The 24,055-nt window shown below is 34.9% G+C and overlaps 2 protein-coding genes across 2 annotated transcripts in view; one reads left to right on the top strand and one right to left on the bottom strand.

The window, feature by feature from the left end:
• Positions 1-23,109, top strand: part of LOC111504736 (cilia- and flagella-associated protein 61) — a 56,531-nt gene extending 33,422 nt beyond the window's left edge. The window contains exons 9-17 of the mRNA XM_074174026.1: positions 1,718-1,899; positions 3,709-4,102; positions 6,936-7,334; positions 10,246-10,424; positions 16,615-16,800; positions 16,852-16,962; positions 17,210-17,404; positions 21,843-21,908; positions 22,868-23,109. Of these exons, the coding sequence (XP_074030127.1) occupies positions 1,718-1,899; positions 3,709-4,102; positions 6,936-7,334; positions 10,246-10,424; positions 16,615-16,800; positions 16,852-16,962; positions 17,210-17,404; positions 21,843-21,908; positions 22,868-23,050 (1,895 nt within the window). The 3' untranslated portion in view covers positions 23,051-23,109. The remainder of the gene's footprint in view (positions 1-1,717; positions 1,900-3,708; positions 4,103-6,935; positions 7,335-10,245; positions 10,425-16,614; positions 16,801-16,851; positions 16,963-17,209; positions 17,405-21,842; positions 21,909-22,867) is intronic.
• The window catches only part of plx (PTB_TBC1D1_like and TBC domain-containing protein plx), a 160,813-nt gene that overhangs the window by 115,740 nt on the left and 21,018 nt on the right, over positions 1-24,055 (bottom strand). The gene's annotated exons all lie outside the window — the stretch shown is intronic.

The following is a 24,055-nucleotide window of genomic DNA, read 5'->3' as shown; positions in this document are numbered from 1 at the left end:
ATTGTTTACTTTATGGTAATTCATGATCACTTAAATGAAATGAATAAAACACTTTTGTCTAAATACCACTGAAAATTTTATTTATACGACCGGTTTCAAGTTTGATCCAATTATCAAGTATAAAACTGAAATCTGAATTTTGAACTATCGATTTTATTAGAATTTTCAAGTATGCTGCAAGGACAGGTACTTGAGAGACAGGATGCTAACTAAAAATACTACCATAAAAATTCTAGAGGTTGTAAAACTCATAAATTCAAGAGAGGAGACCTACATAAATCAAGTTGCTCGTTTATGGGTTTATGTTTCTGGTTTTTAATTGATTTGTTAATTACCATGGCCTCCAACAGATTCATTTTTCTCCCTTTATTAGATATATGTAAGATTTTGAGGTTATCTTCATTTATCTTGTGGTTTGATTCTTGAAGATGTTCGTACATTGCATATTTTTTTTGTCCAAACAGATGTGTTCACGCAGTCTTATTTCAAAATTTCTACCGGTTTGGCCTGTATATACCGCAGAACATTTGCCACACTCTAGAGTGTGAAAATTATAATAAAATCGATATTTCAGATTTCAGTTTTATACTTGATAATGGGATCAAACCCGAAACCGGTCGTATAAATAAAATTTTCCAGTGGAATTTAGACAAAAGTGTTTTTATTTATTTCATTTAATTATTTTTTATGCATAATGAACGATATTATTATTATTATTATAAAATATCGTGGAAAATAGAGAAAAGTCTGTTTTTATAGTGTATCCTCAGTCAACATGAATTTCTACAAAATAAAGAAGTCGTCAATCAAGGAAGTAGAAAAAAAGGTTTTCAACAAAATAAAAAAATTGACTTAAGCACAAGTAATGATGACAAAAATTATTTGAATTGAAGGGGTTATATTTTTAGGAGTGATTAATTTTTGGGAAAGAAAGTTTTTGGCTTTCTCACTACTCCATCTGATACAAAAAAAGGGATGAGAGAATTTTTCAAAGAAAGGAAGGAAATAATCAATTTCAAAATAAGTAACTCTATACATGGATGTGTAGATCATGCAAAGAAGTAACTTTCAGACACAAACTGAAAGAAAGTGTGTATTTTCTATAATGTTATCGAATTTGGTACTGAAGAGCCTTGGTGCAAGTGTCTTAAGGCGAAACATCGATGTATACCAGTGAGGATGACAATGTTCCATGTAAGTGCAATTTGTTACCATTCATTTAAAGTAGAACTCATGTGAATAATATCTGATTTTTATTCCACAACGAATGTTTGAAATACAAACTGAGTAGAGAGAAGTATCTTCTGTATAATTCAGTGTTCATATAGAAGTATTTGTTTCGAAAGAATTTTTTTTTTTCGTGTAATTCAATGTTTATATGAAAGTAGCTGTTTCAGGAGGACTTTCTTTCAGTTTGTGTCTGAAAGTTACTTCTTTGCATGATCCACACATCCACGTATAGAGTTACTTATTTTAAAATCGATTACTTCCTTCCTTTCTTTGGAAGATTTCCTCAAGTAGAAAGCCAAAAACTTTCTTTCACAAAAATTATATTATTAATCAAGTCTCTATCATAAATTGTTTCACATTAGAAAAAAAAAGTTCAACAGAAAACAAAATGAAGAGAATGGAATATCTGTTTTAGTTTCGTAGTGATAGAAAACGAAGATATTTCCTTCGAACGAAGCAGCTATGAAACAAATAATACTTGTTTCAGAATGTGCACCTACAGAAACGATAACTGAGAAGCAAGAACCGTTTGCCCTGTATGTATCAACATCGTCTCTGTGTAGTGTCAGTAGGCACTGTGTTAATACAAAAATAGTGGTAGTAGGATGTAGCAATACTTCACTGGCGTTTCTAGAAGCTTTGATATTCAGGCAGAGTCTGAATTATTTGGTGAGGTTTTGTTCGTTTTCTTTTTTTTTTGAAAATTGAGTGGTATCTTTATCACTATTGTAAATTTCCGTGCCATAACTAGTCTCTTGAAAGCATCCAAAAGTCCACACCCACACTCATGCAGGCACACACAAAAATTACTAAACAAAGCCGTGTGTATCGTTAATACCACAAATACTACAAAACAACCGCGAACAGTAAATTCATTATTATTATATACGTATACCTAGAGTACATAACATAATTCAACATCAAATAACAATCCCCAACACAACATTACATCACATTACATAACATTACACAGCTAACATTACATGAAATGACATAATATAACATTACATAACATTACATAAAGCAGTTTCAGGGTATGCTTAGGGACAGAGTCCCATGCATGTGAACAATGCTTCAAAGATGGTCTCATCTGGGCTTTATAAAGCATCAAAAGTTGCTGAGGTTTGTATAGTCTATCCATTCTTGACTGGAACGGCAATAAAAATGAAAATACAGTCAAAAACATTTCTTTCCTGTAGCCACTAGTCGCCCAGATAGTAAACATGCAGTTGAAGAATGAAGGCTCGGCTAGCTGGACTGGCTGAAACTAATTTTTTGTCCGTTTCACAATATTTTTTTATCAGTGCCATGTGTTCGTGGGCTTAGGTGAGGTAATGAGTGGTTTTGCAAACCGATTTTTGAAAACTTTTTCTAGAGATCAATTACCCTAACACCAAACTGATATTTTTGCACTCGACGCGTGTTTCGCTAACAAGGTTAGCATCTTCAGGAGAAGCAAATTGATACTGAATCTAAAGACAAGGGTTAGCTGTGGCCTCTGTTGGCCTCTATTATTTTGTAAATATATGTTTAACGAGAATTCGGTGTGATTATTTGTGTTTTCATTGTATTTTAGAGTTTTCGACTCGGAAATGAACTACCTTAAATTTCGAAGTTTTTCATAATTACCCATGGTGTAAAAATTCAGTTGAGATAACTGTTCCATGGGTTGATCAATTGCTACAATTGTAAGAATGAGTAACTGAAAAACTACCACTGAAAAATAATATGCCGACGCCTATGTCGAGGCGGGAATTCCTTATCTGTGTTGTTCCAAACTATACAGTTTTCTGGTTCGGAACAGTGTTCCAAGCTTTTGAGAAGCAGCCTTTTCAATTCCAGCGACATGATTGTACCAAGACATATTGGTGTATATTTTGACCCCAAAAAAACCTATCGAAGCAGAAAGCGAAATTGCCTGTCCTGCCATTATTATATCCGGTTTGGAGACATTTATCTTTCTGGAGAAAACCAATGCCTAGGTTTTTGAGGCATTGAATTGAATTTGAGGCATTGAATTGAAGTGGTTACTGTCACCACAATTCGAAAGTATTTCTAGATTCTTATTAAGATAGGCAACCTCCTGCTGCCGGTAAAGATGTACATCCGCCGCCAATGTCCTGGAACAAACAAGTGTGCTGTCGTCAGCAAAGCAATATATTGGATTCCTGGTTTTTCCAATTGATGATCGCTCAAGATATTAAAGCCTTCCAAATATTTGAGGATATGGTGGTCTACGACTTTCACCATGATTTTTTATGTCTCTAATAGCAAAGCGACTGGTCTATAGTTATTTGGAAGATTTTTCTTGCCATTTTTGGACATAGGCTGAATGCAAGCAATCTTTCAACAAGAAGGATCAACCCCTTCCTTGTTAGGAAGGTTGAAAAGTCTGTAAAATACTGGTGCGAGTTAATTATCTGTTCCAGACTTAAAATTCTTAGTTTTGTTAATTATAATATTTTTTTCAATGTTTAGGTGACGTTCAACAACGTGACTCTCCATTGCCCAACAGGTTTAGCATACACGAAAGTTGCAAACCGAATACGAGATTCTTTTATGGTGAAAAAAAATTTCATGGACGCCAGATATATGGACATGATCAGCTTCAAGACTTACATAAACATCGGACAAGGAAAAATCACTAAAATTGATCGCAAGGAACAACTGGTGATTATCAATACTAATAGCTTCATAAGTTACGATTTGTTATTTCTTATGAGCGGCGAACAATTTCAAATGCCCCTGAGACCCAACCGAACTCCATTCCAAGAGAAACCCGAAAATGTATTTGTCCTCAACAACAGCATCGATGCCAACAACGCAGTACTCAAGCTGAAGTATCTTCACGCTCGATTCCAGGATCCCGATTGTAAGGAAATGACATAGTTTTTTTAAAAAAGTACCGAATCTAATTCTTTCAACTCACTGTTTTTTTTTCAAAATATCTGCCGTTGAGATTCATATAATTGAACTGATGGATGTAGACGTTACTATAGTTCAAGTAAACGATATAATGCAACCTAACTTCCAACAGCTCCCCTTTAATAATGTAGTTAGGGAGCTAACTAATTTCGTTACTCAGTAATCATTTCTGATTATATAAGAATCACAAAAACTATATAATATATGTATAATAAAAGTATATATACAGTGTGACCCATTTTTAATGGAAACACCCCCCTAAAATTTGAAGTTGGAAACCGATTTTAATAATTTTTTATTAGCGATTTTTTTATTGAAAAAATTACTACGCCACTGGATTCAGAGTGCCTCTAAATAGGTGTGACCAAAATTTCATTAAAAAATATTCATGATTAACAAAGTTATGACAACTCAAAAATTCGAAAACTCACACAGCTAACAGTCACAATATATCATTTTTTTATGATTTCAACAATAAAGTGCCGCCAGATGAAAAAAAAAACAAAGAGCGTAAATATTTTTATGGAAAATAACGGAATTACATTCAAGTTTTCACGCAAATTAACTAAAACTAAGACCTAATATTTCAATTTAAATCTTATTTGCCATGAAAATGATATTACAGTTTGACACTTGTGAAAGATTTAAGTGTACTATTGTCAACAATATTCACCTTACAGTTCTTCGAATTATTTTGTGTCATGGCTGCAAGATTGAGCGTAAGAAAGAAAATTGAAATTGTACGCCTTTCGGGAGATGACGTTAGAAGTGCTAGAGAGGTTTGTAGAGTATTTAATGAGAGACATCCAGATCGTCCTCGTATCAGCTGCGGTACGGTAAATAAAATATTCAATGAAACTGGTGCAGTATCAAAAATGATGTTCAAGCCAAAATTTTTACACACACTTCAAGAAGGCGACGAAGCAAGACGCCTGGAATATTGTTTATGGGCCCAAGGGGAATGTTTAAATAAAAGAAATTTCCTACAAAATATTTTATATACCGACGAAGCCACTTTCACTACAAATGGAGTAGTGTCATCACAGAATTGTCGCTATTGGGCAGCGGATAATCCTAACTGGGTAATAAACTGTAAAAGTATTCCCAAAAAATCAACGTCTGGTGTGGAATATTGAACGAACGAATTATTGGTCCTTTCTTCGTAAGCGCTACGACACATGTATCGAAATACGTGGTGGATTAGAAGAGGCTACTAGAATATGAGTTAGAATTAATTGTTGCACTGAATCGAAACATTTCAATAATTAGTTATTAGTTACGTTTATTCAAATGTTTTGCTCCATTGTTAGTTGAATTGTGTGAATGTAATTTCGTTATTTTCATTAAAAATATTTACGCTATTTGTTTTCTTTTTCATCTGGCGGCACTTTATTGTTGAAATCATGAAAAAATGATATATTGTGACTGTTACCTGTGTGAGTTTTCGAATTTTTGAGTTGTTATAACTTTGATAATAATGAATATTTTTTCATGAAATTTTTATCACACCTATTTAGAGCCACTCTGAATCCAGTACCGGGCAGGCGGTCCTCGATTGAGGACAAAATGTGAAAAAACAGAAAAGTACTTGATAAAAATAGCTGCGTAAACGCAAGTGAAACATAAGTGGAACCACCTATTGGTGTGACACCCAAGTCAACTTGCCAAGTTTTTATGTCAGTGTTGGTGGTTTGACCTGTCAACCAACAACTGCGGTAGCAGAAATTTGGGAAGCTAACCTGAAATGCCATCGGAAAACGAATCCATATGTTCATAGAAATGATATGAAATCGACAAAGGTTCATGCAGTCAGGCTGCTGAAAAATAATTCCATGAAAATCTAAAAAATAAATAGATGATATATACATATATATATATATATATATATATATATATATATATATATATATATATATATATAAATATATATATATATATATATATATATAAATAAATAAATATATATATATATTTCAAAATTAAATTTGAAGCTTTATATCTTCTATTAATTATCTGCTTATCTGCGAGCTCTTTCGACAGTTGGTAGTACTATTGGTAGTAAATTTGCCTGTATTTGTTCTGCATCAGGTACTCTTCTTTGTGTTAAATCTTCTCTAGGAATACAACAAGACCTCACATAAAGTGAGGTCTTGTTGTATTTTGATTTGTACTTGTTCCTCGATAAGTGATTTATGACTATTAAATTTATGGATGTTCAAGTTTTCCCAAATGTCCATGCAGTTTCCCTTGTTGACTTGTTTTATGAGTTTTATGTTCTCTGGTGAGCGGAAATTATGTTTGTTTTGTATGGCGTGTGTTGCGAGGTTTGATTTATATATTGTTGGATTTATGTATGCCTTTTTGTGCTCATTGTACCTTTGGATCAGTTTTTTCTCGGCCAAACCCTGTAACGTGTAACGAGCTATTCGTGATTAAATGTACTGCTTAACTCAGAGGTTAAAGTTGACTACCACATGAAATTTTTAATGCAATATTATTCCCAGTGGCGAAAAAAATTGCCTCAAAATTTGGACACACATGAATAACTTCTTAAAGTTGAATAGAATACCACGTATTTGGTAGCGTAATTTGACGCAGGAGTAGATTCCCTTTAAAAGTATATGAGGGTTCCCTACACTTTATATATGTCTTGTGGGAAAATAAATATTATTATAGAGTAGCCCCATATATGTTAGACTTCCCAGTCCAGTAGAAACTCACTCAACAAACAATCTGAGAGTAGCATTCAGACATTTGGTTTCTCATTCACCTTTTTCCAGACGTCATTATAATTTACGGTCATTTCCTGCAAGCCCACTGCACCATAAGCGGTCTTCTCACCTACGGAGTACCCGGATCCCACATGGTTTTGATAGAACCATTTCCATACAGTATGGCGATAGAGAAACGCCACCGGCACAACGTTTCAATCTACAACGACCCCGAAATTGATCAAGCCGTTTATGATCACATCCGAAGCGAAGGTATTGAGATATACTCCTCCTTCTATTTCATCGATTGGACGTACAATCCTGAAGACAACATCATAACCCAGGCCAAATTCGAGTCCAGGCATAATATGTTGGAAATGGACTGTATGGCTCTTTTCTATTTCAATGAGAAAGAGATCAGTCCAAGGATTTACAAGGTTATTAATAATGCTGGACTAGTGTACGATGGTAAGAAAATATTTTCAAACAGTGCATTTTCAATTCCGGGTTTTTTGACCGGAACTTTTGAACTAAAAGAGATTCAAAATACCGAATTTTTTCTACATCACTCATAAATAAAAACTCATCGTCTAATAATAATAATTATAAGTTTATTTATTTCATTAGTTCGGACTTCCATTGTCTAACATAAAATGATTTGAAATCCCTAGAAGAACCAACATAAATGAAAAATTAAAACCAATACCTGAAAATAACATCTACAGGGTGTAACATAAGTACGTTAAAATATTCCAGTAGCGTATTCCTGAGACAATATTAAGAAAAAAAGTCTACTTGTGTTCGAAAATGCTTCGTTTCAGAGATACAGGGTGTTGAAATTGAATTTTTTTGTTCGCTTTTTGAAAATAACTCTTGCAAAAAATAAGTTATTTGCACGAAATTTGGTACCCGGGGTTTTTTTGACGTGGGAAATCATTATTTCGTATTAATTTTCATGTAACATCTAGAGGGCGCTGCGTACACTGTCATTATTTATTTAAATCGCCCTAACTTTTTTGACAGTAAACTTTTTGTACTTTTCATGAAAAAACCTAATTCCCACACCTTTTCCAAGTAAAAAAGGTATATTTCCTCAACAACGCTGGAGGTGATCGTTTTCGAGATATTTACAATTTTCTATATCGATGCATATTACTTAGCTCTAGGGCGCTAAGTGAAGTTGCTGAGAACATTACAAAAACTAAGTATGTGGTGGATCTAGTCAAAATAAACAACTTTTTTCTATAAAATGTTTAACGAAGAATGATTCGTTTTCGAAATACAGATTGTTGAATTTTTTCAAAACATGGTAGGTTTTTGTCCATAAGTTTTTAGCAATTTTAGTTATTTTCATCAAACTTTATACGCAGTATACCCGTACAAACTTCTTCTAAACTGAGCATTATCGAACTGCTTATTCAACCCAAATTTAAAAAAATTGACAGGTTTAATTATTCTATTAGAAAGTGCTACATTTCGGAGTTTGCAAAAAAAACAATTCGGAGAAGTACTATGTTATTTATCAGGAAAATACATATATAAAAATTGAATGAAACAACAACTGTTCAAACTGACGACCCCCAACATTAATACAAGCTTCTGCCCTCCTAATCAAAGAATTCCGCAACCGTTGAAAAATGCCTGTAGTGTTTCTTATCGTGTCGCAGCAAGCTATGATGCGATCCCTCAACATTTCCTCGTTTTCAATGGGGCTAGCATGAACTAGTGATTTTAGGTGTACCCAAAAGAAAAAATCGACGGGATTGAGGTCCGGTAACCTCGGGGGCCACTGCTTAGTGCCTCCTGTTCCTATCCATCGTTGGGGATATGCTACGTTTGAAAAATGTCTTGGTATCACAATAAAATGAGCAGGAGCTCCATTGTGCATAAACCAAGAGTGATTTCGGAGCCAATGGGAACATCTTCCATGAGTTGGGGAAGCTCGTGTTCCAAAAATGTAGGTGAGCATCTCCATTCAAACGTAAGGGGAGACAATAGGGCCCAATTAAATAATCCCCAATTATGCCTACCCATACATTAAAAGAGAATCTGTCTTGGAAATGAGTTTGCGTTATCGCATGTGGGTTATCTTCCGCACAGATGTGGTTGTTATAGAAGTTCATGATACCATTTCTTGAAAAATGTGCCTCATCTGTGAGAGAATTTTCGATAAAATTTATGGATGTTGTTCGACTTTTCTTTGAAACCATTGAGCAAATTCGATACGTAGTTGGAAATCACGTAGCGTACCTAAGTGCCTGAACACGCTGAATCTAATAAGGATATAATTGCTGTTCCTTTAAAATTCTGTAAACTGTCATGTGACTCACATTTAAAGTTTGACTAATTTTTCTTGTACTTGTCTTTGAAGAATTTGTTTCAAAGCTTCCAGATTCAGAAAGTCGCTGGAAAAGATTCGCAAATGTCGCTGCACAAGTAGTCACGCGTTGAGGATACCTTTCCTGGTAGATGCGTCTTGCCTCGCTTGAATTTCCAAGCCGTATGCAAAAACCATATCAGCCGTTTCAGCATTCGTAAAGTCGGGCATGGTACCAAAAAAACCTAATGAACTCCGAACTGTGAATTTGTCAATCAATAGTTAAAAATGTGACAGTAAACTTCTATTTTTATAAACAAACTTTCATAGCCTACTCGATTCAATGAACTTAATTCGCAAGCGGAGAGTGACAAAAATTATTTAAATCAAATTTGGCTATAAAGTAATATGCATCGATATAGAAAATTGTAAATATCTCGAAAACGATCACCTCCAGCATTGCTGAGGAAGTGTACCTTTTTTACTTGGAAAAGGTGTGGGAATTAGGTTTTTTCATGAAAAGTACCAAAAGTTTACTGTGAAAAAAGTTAGGGCAATTTGAAATAAATAATGACAGCGTACGCAGCGTCCTCTAGATGTTACATGAAAATTAATACGAAATTATGATTTCCCACGTTAAAAAAACCCCGGGTACCGAATTTCGTGCAAATAACTCATTTTTTGCAAGTTATTTTCAAAAAGCGAACAAAAAAATTCAATTTCAACACCCCGTATCTCCGAAACGAAGCATTATCGGACACAAGTTCTTAAAATTTTCTCAGGAATACGTCACTTGAATATTTTAATGTACTTATGTTACACCCTGTATATATTGAGCAAAAAAAGCCCAGAAATGAAATTACAGTTAAATAAAATACAAGAAAACAATAGAACAATTAAAGAAAAAACAATACATAAAAACTTAAGAGATTCCAAGTCAACGTTTCGATTGTTAGTATCCACAGTCGTCACCGGTTGATTACCAGTCATCGTTTGTAGATCATTTGTTATTAATAGATTCGCAGCTGTTTTTCATTTCTAAATTCTGTACTTTTTCCTCAGGTCGGTTAGTCATAGATAATCAGTGTCGAACAAACGACCCAAATATTTATGGAGCGGGAACTCTAACAAAATATTCAAGGAAATATTACGCACCCAATATGATACATAAATATTATAACAGGATGGAAATTGGCCAACGTCTAGGTTTGCAAATTAAAGATATGCTTGTTTCTCGTAAGGTTAGTATACAGCCAAAGAACCAATGATCTCAAAAATTACTTGAAACCTTTTGAAATACTTTTAACAAAATTTTACATTGATCAGGAAATCAGAAAACCGTTTTTCGTTCAGTCGCAATTGCTTGGTTTTTGTGATGAGCGATTGTGAGATTAATTTTCGATGACTGAGTTTTTCAAGTACTTGATAAGAAATTCACATATGGGCGGGTATTTTTGGAATTATACAATTAACAACAATAGAATTTTTGCAATACAATAAACAGTTGGGAAAAATCACGTAAAGTGCCATCCAAGATGAAGATGTTTCGATTCATAGTGTCGTTTAATGTTATAGTCTTTGAGAACAGCTATGGTTTTATTACAAATTAAACATAGCGCCTTATTACTGGACTCAATCACAAAATACTGAAAGTTCCATTTTTCTTGGAACGTTCTGCATTCACTGTCGATTTTTCGCTTCTTTTTCATACTAATAAATCACACATAAGAACAATAAGTCAAATCAAAATACTTTTATTGACGGGTGTTACTTTATTTCACAATAGACAGTTTCGCTTCCTTCGCCTTTCCTACGCAGACTAACTCGCAGTTGCGCCGCTAGCCTTTTTATATGCAATTACTACTGCCATCTCGAGGTGAGCGGAATACACTAGCTAGAAACAGAACTTTCTCGAACCAATGCGGTAATTACAAATATTTAATTACGCCTAATGCCACCTAGCGGGTAGCTGAAAAAGATAGTAGGTACATAGTACCAGTACTCGCCACAAATGTCCTTAAGTGTCACATTACACAATAATAATTGAAATGCAAAAAAAGCGTAAGTTTGCTTAGGTCACGCACTTTGCAACTATTCTAGTCTAGAAATATAGTTAAGGGCAGAAATTGGCTCCTGGAACAAACTGCAAAAATCATTATGGCCCGAAGGCTTCAAAGTTTGGAGACCCCTGGTTTAATGTATTGATGGCTCACTTGTGGTCTGGATGATTCGTATTATAAATTCTTACAGCAGCTTCAGCACATTCATTATTTCGATAATAGCTTGCAACAATTTCTATTCGTTCTTCAGTAGAATAAACCATGTTGGAACCCAGTGAACAAGGATGACTGAATAATAATTCGCAGTGGCTAACTATCTACTTTTTGTTCTGCGACAACTAGATTAAACAAAAGCTACCAGTGCAGAAAAAACTTAACAATGTCGTCCACTTCATAACGTTTACTACTAGAATACCTGCGACAGAAAACTGTTTGGGAATGCCGATTTCTGACTCCGGACGTCTTCAGTAATGTAAGGAACGCTTTCAAAAGTAGACTGTATTAGTGTATGGAACTAGACAGAGGTCATTTCGAACACTTTATCCGTTGATTGTGTTGCCATTGATATTACTTTTGTTGATTCCCTCAATAAAATGAGCAACAGCTAATTTTCTGTTGTTTCTTAAAAAAAACGTTCAACATTCAATTTCTCAATAACGAGTGAACCAATTTACAAAAAAATTACAGGAGTAATAGAAGGACAAAATACCTGTCAAATGATGTATCACTCGACCACCCATGCCATTGTTGAAAAAAATAGGGGGTAGTTACTGGGGGTATAGGGGTGGTCCAGTTTTCGTTGAAACGCCCTGTATATTTATAATGGTAGATGTAGATAGTTACAGATCCCGTTTATTTTCGATATTCAAAGGTTGATTTCTCTGTCGATCCCATAGATGGCGTTTTCAGATATCGTCGACCTTATTTATTGTTAAACGTGTTTTCATGAAATGACAAGAATCAGCATATTGATAATGAGTCTGTTTCCCAGAAATAATATTGAAATGTAATTGTTTTCTCAAGATCTTCCCCTTCCACCAGAATTAGTAATTTATGTAATTAGGTTTTGTAACTACCTACCGTTATATGAAAGATTGTAGAATAGTCATAATGTTTCGTTGCTTAATTGATCACATTAGAAAATACTGTACATTAGCAAATCAATTATTCACGATCGGCATTCTTATGGGTTCGTTACAAAGCTTAAGAAGATGACAAATTAGTCAACTCATTCGAAAAAGCAATAACAGAAAGTACGGGGTCTGTTAAAAAATAAAGTGAGTTATCATTTTGCTCAGAAAATAATCCTTTATCGATCAATTTCTATTTTATCCCTTCAAATTAGTGCATCTCAGATATAATACACTTGTGCCAGGAATTCATGGGTCTCTTTGATGTTTGGAACAGGAAAAAGTCGCTGGGGACATATCTGGTGAATACGGTGGCTGAAGCATGGTTACAGTGTTATTAATGGCCAAACAAGTGAGTGACAAGTGATGCAGAAGCCATGAATTGTTTTTCGACAATACCGTACGATCACGTGGCAAGTACTCGTTATGCACTACACCACGAGTGTATCATCAAATCGCTAATCGGATGTATGTAGCTAGCGAAATTTAAACATTCACCTTATTTTTTAACGGTTTTATTCAGCTCGCCCGGTTTATTTAGATCCTGTTTACAGATTGATATGATATTTGGTACATACATTTGCTTTTGATGACAATACAATTCAATAAATTTTACAAAATGGCGGATCAATTCACAATTACTGTAAAGCGTTTGACTGTGTAAATCACTCTTTACTAATTGACAAGTTGAAATTCTACGGATTTTCTGACTCTGCAAGAAAACTGATGACCTCATACCTTCAAAATAGATCCCAAATAGTTAACTGCAATAATCAGAGCAGTTCAAGTCTGATAATAAGTACGCAAAAGTGTTCCACAAGGAAGCGTTTTGGGACCGATATTGTTCTTGATTTATATAAATGACCTTCCCAAAAGCATAAACGCATTAACAACCTTGTTCGCAACCAGAATCGAAAAGAATTCTACAAGAATTGAGGAAATGATAGGATCGATCATCAATCAAGCTACTGAGTGGTTCGCGGCAAACGAACTAAGTTTGAATACACGCAAGACTCAGACACTTATTTTCAATACCAAGCATACTGCCACTCAGAGCGTAACATTTCTAGGACATATTATTGACCCCAATTTAAATTGGAAACCTCATGTAGATCAATTAGAAAGGAAGTTATCAAAAGCAATATTTGCAATTAGACGGATGAAATCCCTAGTGAACTTGGAGGCAACCATCTCTGCTTACCGTGGAATGTTTCACTGTATTATGACTTACGGTCTAATTAACTGGGGCCATTCTTGCTACACTCAGTCGATATATATTCATTATCCAGAAAAGAGCAATTAGAGCTCTGGCCGGTATAACTCAGACTGAAAGCTGTAAACCATGGTTCATTAAGTTCAAAATACTGACACTTCCGTCAGCAATTATTTACAACGAACTCTACATAAAAACGCACATCCATTTGTACATACTTAATGGAGATACACACAATTATCTGACTAGAATGAGATCCCATATCGCTATTCCAAATAATAGATTAACCTCTACGAATAAAAAATTTATTGGTATCAGATTATTCAACTTTCTATCAGACTTTATCAAAGAAACTCCAATAGCCATTTTTAAAGCAAAACTGAAAACTCACTCACAATGCTCTGCCTATTATGTCATCTCTGAATTTAGATTTCCTCAATGTTAGTCGATAAACTGTGTGTAACATTATAGAACCCATTTTGACAAACGTGTAAATGAATATAAATTTTGAAATTTGTAATCCAAAAAACAGTGTCGTGAAAATGTATAATAATTATTGTGAAATCCAATATGTATATTTTAATCATAAATATATTTTATTTTTGTTTGAAGGTGATTGACAATGTTTCATGATGAATTTCACTAGTTCGGACTTCCATTGTCTACTATATAAAATGATTTGAAATCCCTGAAACAACTAAAAAAGAAGAATTGAAAATGAAAAGCTGAAAATAACAATTATATTAACCAAAATAAACCTGAAATGAAATAATAGTGAAATAAAATACAAGTAAAAATAGAACAATTGAATAAATAAAAATAAAAAAATGAAAAAAGAAAATAAAAAGTGGAGAGATTCCAAGTCACGTTAGTTCACGACGTTTCGATTGTTAGTATCTACAATCGTCTTAGGGTGATGACTGGACTGATTCCTCCGAGAGATGACTATTTATAGGTCGTTCGAGTACTTTCACTTATCCCCGCTTTCCATTTTCCGCTTCACTGGTTCCGTGGGAGATGACCGATCTGGCGGGAGTGGCCATTTTTCGCTTGATGATGGGTTTCCATATGTTGCGTATTTCTACGCTGGCTTGGCTGAATACGTTGTTAGACAACATGTATGCGGCTTCCTTGAATTTTCTCCTAAACCAATGTTCCTCTCTGTGCAATATCTCAGCTTGGGACCACTCGATGTTGTGTTGATGGGTCCAAACATTGTCTGCTATTCCTGGTTTGCTGGTTTCCCCTCGCTGTGTGTGTTTCTTGTGCTCGGCAATGCGAACATTCAATGGCCTCTTAGTTTCACCAATATAGGATTTTCCGCACTCACAGGGTATCCGATAAATGCAATTCTTGGAATCGCAGTCCGCATTTGGTGGCCTGGTTTTCGTGAGGCTGCTACGGATAGTGTTACCGGATCTGAAGCAGGTTCTGATGTTGTACTTAGAACCAATTCTTCTTATCGTCTCCGATAATCCTCTGATGTAGGGAAGTGCAAGCACTGGTTGTGACGGCTTCTCTTCCTTGCGAGGCTCCTGCTGTCTTCTAACCATAGTCTTTTCTACCATCGCTTTGGAGTAGCCATTCCGTTGAAGATCATTTTTGATGATGTCTAGTTCCTTCTCGAGACCTTCCTTCGTGTTACAGAGCCCAAAAGTACGATCTAATAGAGTCTTGATGATTCCCCTTTTAGTCGATTGATGTTGGTTGGATTCGTGGTTCAGATACTGTCCCGTATGAGTGGGGTTTCGGTATTCAGATGTTTCCCACTTAGTGTCGGTCCTCTTCACCAAAACTCTAAGAATGGCGATTCGCTGTGGATTTCGTTCTCCATTGTGAAATTGATGGAAGGTCTCACGCTGTTGATGTGTTTCAGGAAGGCGTCTATTTCAGTATTCCCATGGTTCCATATTATGAAGGTGTCGTGAACATATCTCAACCAGACTCGAGGTTTCTTGTGGGCTTCTTCAATGGCCAGAGTTTCAAACCACTCCATATATATGTTGGCTATAACTGGTGAAAGTGGCGATCTCATTGGCAGTCCCTCATCTTTTGTAAAGAATTCGTCCTCCAGTTGGAAATAACAGTTTCGTACACAGCATCCTAGTAATTCCATAATTACTTCTATAGGTAGATTCGTTCTCTCTTTCAGGTTCCCGTCTTCGGATAGCTTTCTCTGTATGATTTGGAGTGCTTCTTCGACCGGAACGTTGGTGTAAAGGCTTTCCACGTCGAAACTAATTAGTTGATCTTCCTGTGTGACCTCAATTGACCCTAGTAGTTCGACAAAATGCCTTGAATTCTTCACAAAAGACGATGTTTTTCCTTGTAATGGTTGTATTGAGGGAAGTAAAAATCTAGACAAGTTTTGAGTAGCCGAATCTCTGGAGACCGATCATCAGTTCCAGACTGCTGGAGGTCGACTCAACATTTTTTCAGTTTCTTTTTTTTTTTATTTTTCAACATTGTCTCTTTTCAACTGTACACACTTCTCCCAGCGATGCTCCCATCTCTGTAACCCGTCCAAATAGTACTCGGTGTTTTTCTCTGCATATTAATTGTTCACGAAGGTGATTGCCTCTTCATTCGACAAAATCTCTGTCCTCCAGATGAGGGAACAAAAAGAAATCGCTTGGGGCTAGATCTGGTGTTTGAGGCTGATGGTCAAGCAGTTCAAACCGTAATTCATAATTTTTGCCATGGCGACCGCTGTGGTATGAGATGGTAAAACTTTGATGAGTAGCTGTCAACAGATTAACAACTAAATTCACTAGCTTTTATTAACGAGTACTGTTATATTCATGTCAAGGTCGAAAACTTTCCAGACCACCCTCGTATAATCTCAGAATTTGTTCCGCTGACTTATGCTTGTTATCATTTGGGGAAATTTTTTGATATCCTTCGATTACATTTCTAGCTAAGTATTTTCTTTTACATTTTTCAGGAGCTTACTGATATTTACAATGAATTTCCTTGCAATGATTATAATTAAAAATATAGTTTTGTTTACTGGCCATTATTACTACAGAAATCGCAATACGATAGACGAGAAGCGGGATGGAATTTCCATATCGAGAGAGGAGAATCCCTCGTGCAACGATACGTTCAGCCCATTATGAGGTATTGCAGATTACCGGGTGGATTATTTTACTTTTCTGTAATCAAACCGGGGAGACGAATACCTCTGGAAACTGCAATATCGATGGAGAACTACGTGAGCAAATCGTACTCGTCACGACTCAATAAAAGTTTGTACTTCATTTAGGGCCAAGTTCTGATTACGGGAAACTGCAGGAATATAAGCAAACAAGGATACTTTCAGCTCCATTTGAATGAATTCAGCCGAGTAGAAACGATTACATGTCTAACTAAAACTGTGAGTATTTCCAATTCAATTCTCTGTTTGGAGAGTATTTGATATTTTCAATATGGAATTCAATCGGATCTCTTAAATCATTTGACATAGACTTTTTGGCATAAACATATATGGAGATTTCAGAAAATTCAGTTATATTTCATGGCAAACTTTAAGAAACATCAGGTACATTTAAACTTATCTTTTCAACTATCGATAATAAAAATTTCTTTATACAACTACAACAGAACATTATTCTTATTTTCAGCCCATTGATATCTACAATATACACTGCTTATGGGGGAAGCATGAAAGGTTGTTAAACAATATAACACTTAGATTTGAAATGGTGTTGATAACAGACTTATTCGAATTCTTCAAGGAACCTTGGACTTATGCTCTCTACCATGATAAGTTCAATTATTTGCTAGATGAGTTGAACATGCTAATGACATCCACTGTGGTGAGTAAAATTCCGTTTATTATTTTACTATCGAGATATAAAACTGTTCAGTGATGATATACTGATTATCATGATTTATATGTTGAATACATGAAATACAGCGTGACTCACGGTCGATGGTAGGTTAGACGTTTCTGGAAAACGTAAAGCATGATTTTTCTGAAAATTTCACCTCTCACATTTCCTCACCTGTTCTATAGATCTAATATATTTTCAGCATTGAGGCGTTGTTGCCACTTCCATCAAAAAGTCCTAGCAACTTTATTTTTTTAAATGGAACACCCCGTATATTAACATTTTTGGAATCGTTCTGGTATTTTAATACTTTTTTGTTAATAATGTCCTATAACTATCTCTATCTGTTCTCGAGATAAAAAATAAATTGTGATTAATATAGTCCAAAACATAGCCTTAATTGAAATTAAGTACATCAGTACTCTCAATTGATGAAAAGTTGATATTTTGATGATACTTTGGACAAACTCGAAATATTCAAATAACACCAAGAAATCGACTCCACATCATACAGGGCGTGCTAAAATTACTATTATTTCCATTGTACATAAAAGTAGTCAAAAGTTCATTTTTTCAAATTAAACCCCCTCTATATTACTCAGTAAATTGAAAGATGGTGAAAAATGCTTCAAGATGATATATCATGTCCCTGTACCCAAATCGTCAAGTTTTCTCAATAAAGTCGCTTCTTCTAGAAACATTATTTTTTTTACAATTTGAATTTAGGTAGCAGTGGAATTATCAAGCTTATACCTAGCAGTTCGGTTACTTTTATAAGTAATTTACAAAGAGTTATCGACGGTGTTTCGAATCATCTTCCAAAATGAATGTAAATATCGATTATTCAAACGAAGTTCTTATGAAATTATTTGTTATACACATGAACAAAGTGATCAAATCATTGTCAGAACTTGTAGAAAATTCAACCAAATGTATCCTGAATTACCACCACCAGCACCAGGAAGGGCTTCTAGTTGATTTATATGAACCTGATAGTAGGAACTCCACACGACACAAGCATATTCCAGCCTGATCGAACAAAAGTGAAATAAAATAATTTCAATGTTGAAGCTTTTTCGAAGTCTTTTGTATTTCTAACTAAGAATCCATACGTGCGATAAGCTGCTAAGTGTAATTAAGTCATTGGATAATCCATAAGTCGAAAGCTTGTTGAGCAGGATACTTTGATCAAATCTGTCGAATGCTTTAGAAAAATCAGTGTAGATGACATCAGTCTGAGACTGACAATCAATACCCTCTGCAATACATTGAGTGCTTGTTACAAGATTCGTGGTGGTTGAACATCCTTTCATGAAACCATGTTGATTGGGGCTAATAATTATGCTAAAAAAGAACCAGATATTCTTTCTGATAAGAAAGAATTGTTCCACCATTCTACTACGAGGTCGTATCGGATAAATAACCTATTTTATATATGAATGGTATAGGGTCGTCCAACAGGGACGTCCGAACGACAATTCATAACGGTCGTCTTATTGAAGCTACATCTGCCATCTGTCATCAATTCCGTCTGTTTCGCCAAATCGTCAACAACAAATAATAAAATTGTTATATCAAAATTGGTGTTCTGTTCGAGCAACCTACCGCGCGCATTGCCCATTTTACTGTCACCATAATCGTCCTACCGAGAGAACTATTCACAATGTGGTGGATAATTTTGGTTCACTGGTTCAGTAAACGATCGACCAACACCCGTACGTTGACGAAACGAAAGTACTGCCTAGTGTCTGTGAGAGTGTGCAGGAGAATCCGCGGCAGTCGAACTCCCGTCGCTCACAGCAAAGTCCTATTGTGAGGAAATCGACGAAATGTATCGACAATTGCGTCGGCAGCAGCCGGCACTGTTCAGGCAAAGGGGCCCGATCAGCACGTTTAACAAATCACCGTCCGAATATTGAACGAATTGAGCGTCGAAGTTCACCCACCATACTCTCCAGACCTTTCGCCAACCAACTACTATCTTCGATAACTTTGTTTCACCGGTAGAACCTTGCCAATCAGGACCAGGCAGAAACGGCGTTCGTCGACTTCAGAAACGGAGTTCGTCGACTTCATCCAATTCCGATCACCCAATTTTGATGCTGAACTAATTATTCGACTTGTGTAGTGAAATTAGGACCTACCGAAAGCAATAATGCTCATTATAATAAGCAGGTAAAATTCTTGAAATTTACAAATCATTCAAGAAAACATTTCGATCGGTTATTTATTTTATATCAATATTTATATTAAAAATCCATCTCCAATTGAGTTACATAATAATCCTGGAGTCAGAGACGTAGATCGAAATGAATAACCTTGAATGATCATGAATTAATAATTACATTCATCGCTATCATGTTATAATCGCTGTTTTCAACGAGTAATTCTGTCAAAATGTTGACAATAAGCGACAAAACTGGTTTCGTATGTATAATCAAATAACTAGTTTTTCATAAGTTGGAGTTAAGTTGAATTGCTTTTATGTGTTCACTATTTCTTTCTTACAACTAGTAAATATTTGGTTCTTTCACAGTTTTGTCAGTTTCAATGTTATGTGTTTTTGTAGCTTCATATCTCAATAAATATTTATTCTACTGTGTCGTGATATATACTAATCAATAGAGAATTTTGTACTCATTGATGCTATGCATTTGTCAATTTTTCTCTACGAATTCAAATTAAACCAAAGCGCTGCTGAAACAGCCCGAAAAATTCAACAGGCATTTGGCAATGATGGTGTTGATTAACATTTGTTTACGAAATTTCGTTATAAAAATTTTAGTCTCGAAGATGAGTCCCGAAGTGGTCGACCTACAGTAATCCAGGATGGAGATTAATATAGGTGTTCCACAAGGATCTATTTTGGGTCCAGTTCTTTTTATTTTGTACATAAATGAAATCGCAAATTCCTTTCCGGATAGTGAGATGACTATTTATGCAGACGATACTTCCCTACTGATTTCCATGAAGATGATCACTCGGTGATCGAAAAAAACTCCAATATTCATTACTACACCAAACGTTCCAAACAGTGCATCACAAGAACGTATATATTCATAACAATTTTGAAAAAAATAGTATATGAAAATTCAAAAAATCATTTTCATGTAGCTACTGATCACAAAAAACGAATCAATAGTAATATCAGAAGAAAAGTTATTTTCAATTATTAAAGAAGCTTTTTGATAAGTAAATTGTTGAAAACAAATTTTAAAATGACATTTTTTTCATTTTTCCAACGTGAATTTATTCTATTCAGATTTGTTATGAGCACTTGCAATGTTCCTGTTTGAGTAGAAAAAAAGTGTTAATTACCTAATGCATAATTGACTGGAAAGTCACGATAAAAATTTTTTGACCACGGAGTATTATTCATTCATTTATTCAGTAGTGTCTGAATTTTTTCAATTCTAAATTTTGATATTTAATAGGCTGAAATCATATTTTTTCTTCAAAGGTCCAAAATGGGCGTCTCTTACTCAAGCTAAAATACTCGTTTCAGGGTGTTTTTTCAACCCTCTAGTGAAATTATAAATATTAGTCTTGCACTTCCAAAAAGTAGGACTTTTTTAGAAAATGTCGTCCTCTTTTTGAATCATTTTTCAAATTTGAATAAAAACAAATAGTTTTTGAGATATTTGCAAAAAAATTAAGCCAATTTTTTTAATTTGATTGTTTATAACTTTTGCAAACGGCAAACGGCACTTGAATTCTTTCAAAAATCATCTATAAGCTATTCTGAATCGGATGACACCTCGTTCATATTTTTCATAGGCGGAGAAAAAAGTTTGACCTGAGAGTAATACATGAAAACTTTCATGTATACACATACATACATACATACATATATGTTTGAATATGATTATAACATGAACATGAATGTACTCATCAGATAATATATCTATACAAAATAAAAATATTTGTTCAAATCAATCCGGAATGTTTTTTGTTAATTTTTTTAAAGCCTTCGGTAGCTCATTGTAAAATTTGATACCTTCTTAATAAATCGAATTTTTCCCAATGTTTGTTTTCATTTTCATTAATTTCAGATTGCCTGAATATCTTGTGTAATGCTTGTCTTGGTCACCATCGATTTTGAAAGTCAAATTTGAATGTTTGAGCTTATTTTTGGCCAAATAAATGAACGTACATAATTTGAATTTATGTAAGGATGACAAATCTAATTTTTTTTTTGGTTTTCACAAGTTGACTATCACTGAACATTGTTCATTTAGAAGACCTCTGAACAAAATAGGGCTGTCTGCATTTCCGGAGTGATCATTTACACAGCCCAACTCAAAACTCTTGTCGAAGCACGCCATAGTAATTACATCTTGAAACGTATGGTGTAGTTGTTCAATTTGGTCTTGTTAGATGTAGTAACGAAACAAAAAGTGAAATAATTTCAATTTTTTTCTAGGGCATTGGTGGACAATCGCTTATAAACGATCTTATCACCCTATATAAACAGCATAAGTGGCGAGAGGTGAGTTAAAAAGGCTAGATATTAGTTTCGTTTCAAAAACTGTTCTACAGTTTGTGAAAAGCCAACTTTTGAACAAAAAGTTACACCGGGACTTCCAAACTTTGACAATTGACGACGACCATTTTGTTGAAGGTATATCTATCAAATAAGTTGTCGTTTATTCAGTCTGTTTTGTCAAATCACCATTACACGTGTAAATGATAAAATTATTCTATGAAAATAGGTGTTCTGATCGGGCAACGTACCGCGCGCTTCGCCCATTTTACGATCCCCATAATTGTCCTACCAGGAGAACTATCCTCAATGTGGTGTCTGTGGGAGTGTGCAGGAGAATCCGAGACAGTCGCTCACAAGAACTCGGCCTTTCGCAGACCACAACTTGGCGAAATTTGGGTCGTGACTGGGGCCTGCACCCGTACAAAATTCAACTGACCCAGTAACTGAAGGTAAACGACCATAGACAACGACGTGTATTCGCTGAATGGGCTCTGGAGTAGTTGGTAACTGACTCTAATCATCTTCAGCGATGAGACTCATTTATGGATAAACATTAAGGTATCAGCTCGAGAGGAATATATAGAAAATGAGAAGGACAAGAACACCGACAGCGAGGAAGACTACAATTTTTGAATGTATATTCACCACAGACGTTACAGAAATAGTTGAGATCGTTTTTACAGATATTCCTCGATGTAGACATTGTAACAATGAATTTGTCAAAATATGTTCAAAAGCTGTATCTCAAAAACTAGAGTTGTTGGTAAAAAGGGAGGGTAGATTTGAAATCAGCGACCTACAATTTGTAAACAAAAATTTAATAATGTTCTCTTGTGTAATTTATCCAGCTGATAAACTTGAACAATTCGCTTTTACGACGTTATATTGCAACTTTTTTTATTGGGAACATTTCAAGTACGGTGCCGACTACTTTTTCCTCAATTCAGTCTCACTGATTCCAGTTGTCGGAGGATGCAAAAGACCTGATTGAAGAGAAATTCACCACCTACGCCTATCCCAAAATAATTGAGCAAAAAGTTCTGGACTTCATCAAGAGAAACCTGGACACACTTCCTATGTATGCACACCCTGTAGTTGTACGTGCTCTTTTAAGAAATTTCGAGAACAGTCCATTGTTTTCGTAACAAGTATGACATATAAACATCATGTATTACTTATATATTATACAATATGTTATTTGAAACTTGTTTCTTATTATTAAACACTGTATTTCTATGGTAGATGTTTCATAGTACAAAAGTACAATACTGATAGTTTCGTATTTGTAATACAAGAATCGGTGAGTGGTGTAATCAGGTGAATTATTAAACTTTTTGTTCATCAACTCTTTCTTTTGGCGTTCAATTATCTGAGGAAAGTAGAAAACCGGTCAAAGTTTTCTGCAGAAACGGGGAAACGAAGAAGTTTCATGATGTTGTTGATGCCAGATCAATCTAATTGAATTCGAAATATGAAACGAAACAGTGAAATCAATGAGAAGACTTGGAAAATGTATCAATGAATGGACTGAGAAATAGAGCGTTGAATTTTGCGTATTACAGCACAGAATGATTGATAGCTGACGTCATCCGACCTAGTTGCGATTGTCGCAATGAACCAAGGAAATAAGCACCCAAATCGCCGAGTGATGACTGAAGTATGGTAAACTTATGGTAAGATGAATCGAAGCGTGTTAGTCGTGATTCCGTATTCGTAGAATTTACTTCATTCGAAAAGGCAGTCAACGTTCTATTTTCGAAATCAAAATGGTTCAGTGTTCTGTTGGTGTGTTTTAATAATAGTGCGAACAAAAATAAAGCTTTTAGCTTTCTACTACTCAATCTTGATACAAAAAAATGTGAGAATCTTCCAAAGAAAAGAAGGAAGCAATCAATTTTAAAGGAAGTAACTCTATACATAGATGTGTAGATCAAGCAAAGAAGTAACTTCCAGGCACAAACTGGAGAAAAAGCCCTCCTGAAACAGCTACTTTCATATAAACATTGAATTACATAAAAATAAATCTTTTCGAAACAAATACTTCTACAGTGTCATCCCAAAAGTATACACCATATGGGAAACTTATTTATTAAGGGTTTTTCGACAAAAAGTTATTCTTGATAAAAGTTTGTGCATCCCCTAAAACTAAA

This window comes from Leptinotarsa decemlineata, unplaced genomic scaffold, assembly GCF_025532065.1.
Source record: "Leptinotarsa decemlineata unplaced genomic scaffold, Ldec_3_MD MMD2_tig00000505_RagTag_RagTag, whole genome shotgun sequence".
Classification (NCBI taxonomy): Eukaryota; Metazoa; Arthropoda; class Insecta; order Coleoptera; family Chrysomelidae; genus Leptinotarsa; species Leptinotarsa decemlineata.
The sequence above is the reverse complement of the archived record's forward strand: the minus strand, read 5'-3'. Positions and strand labels throughout refer to the sequence as shown.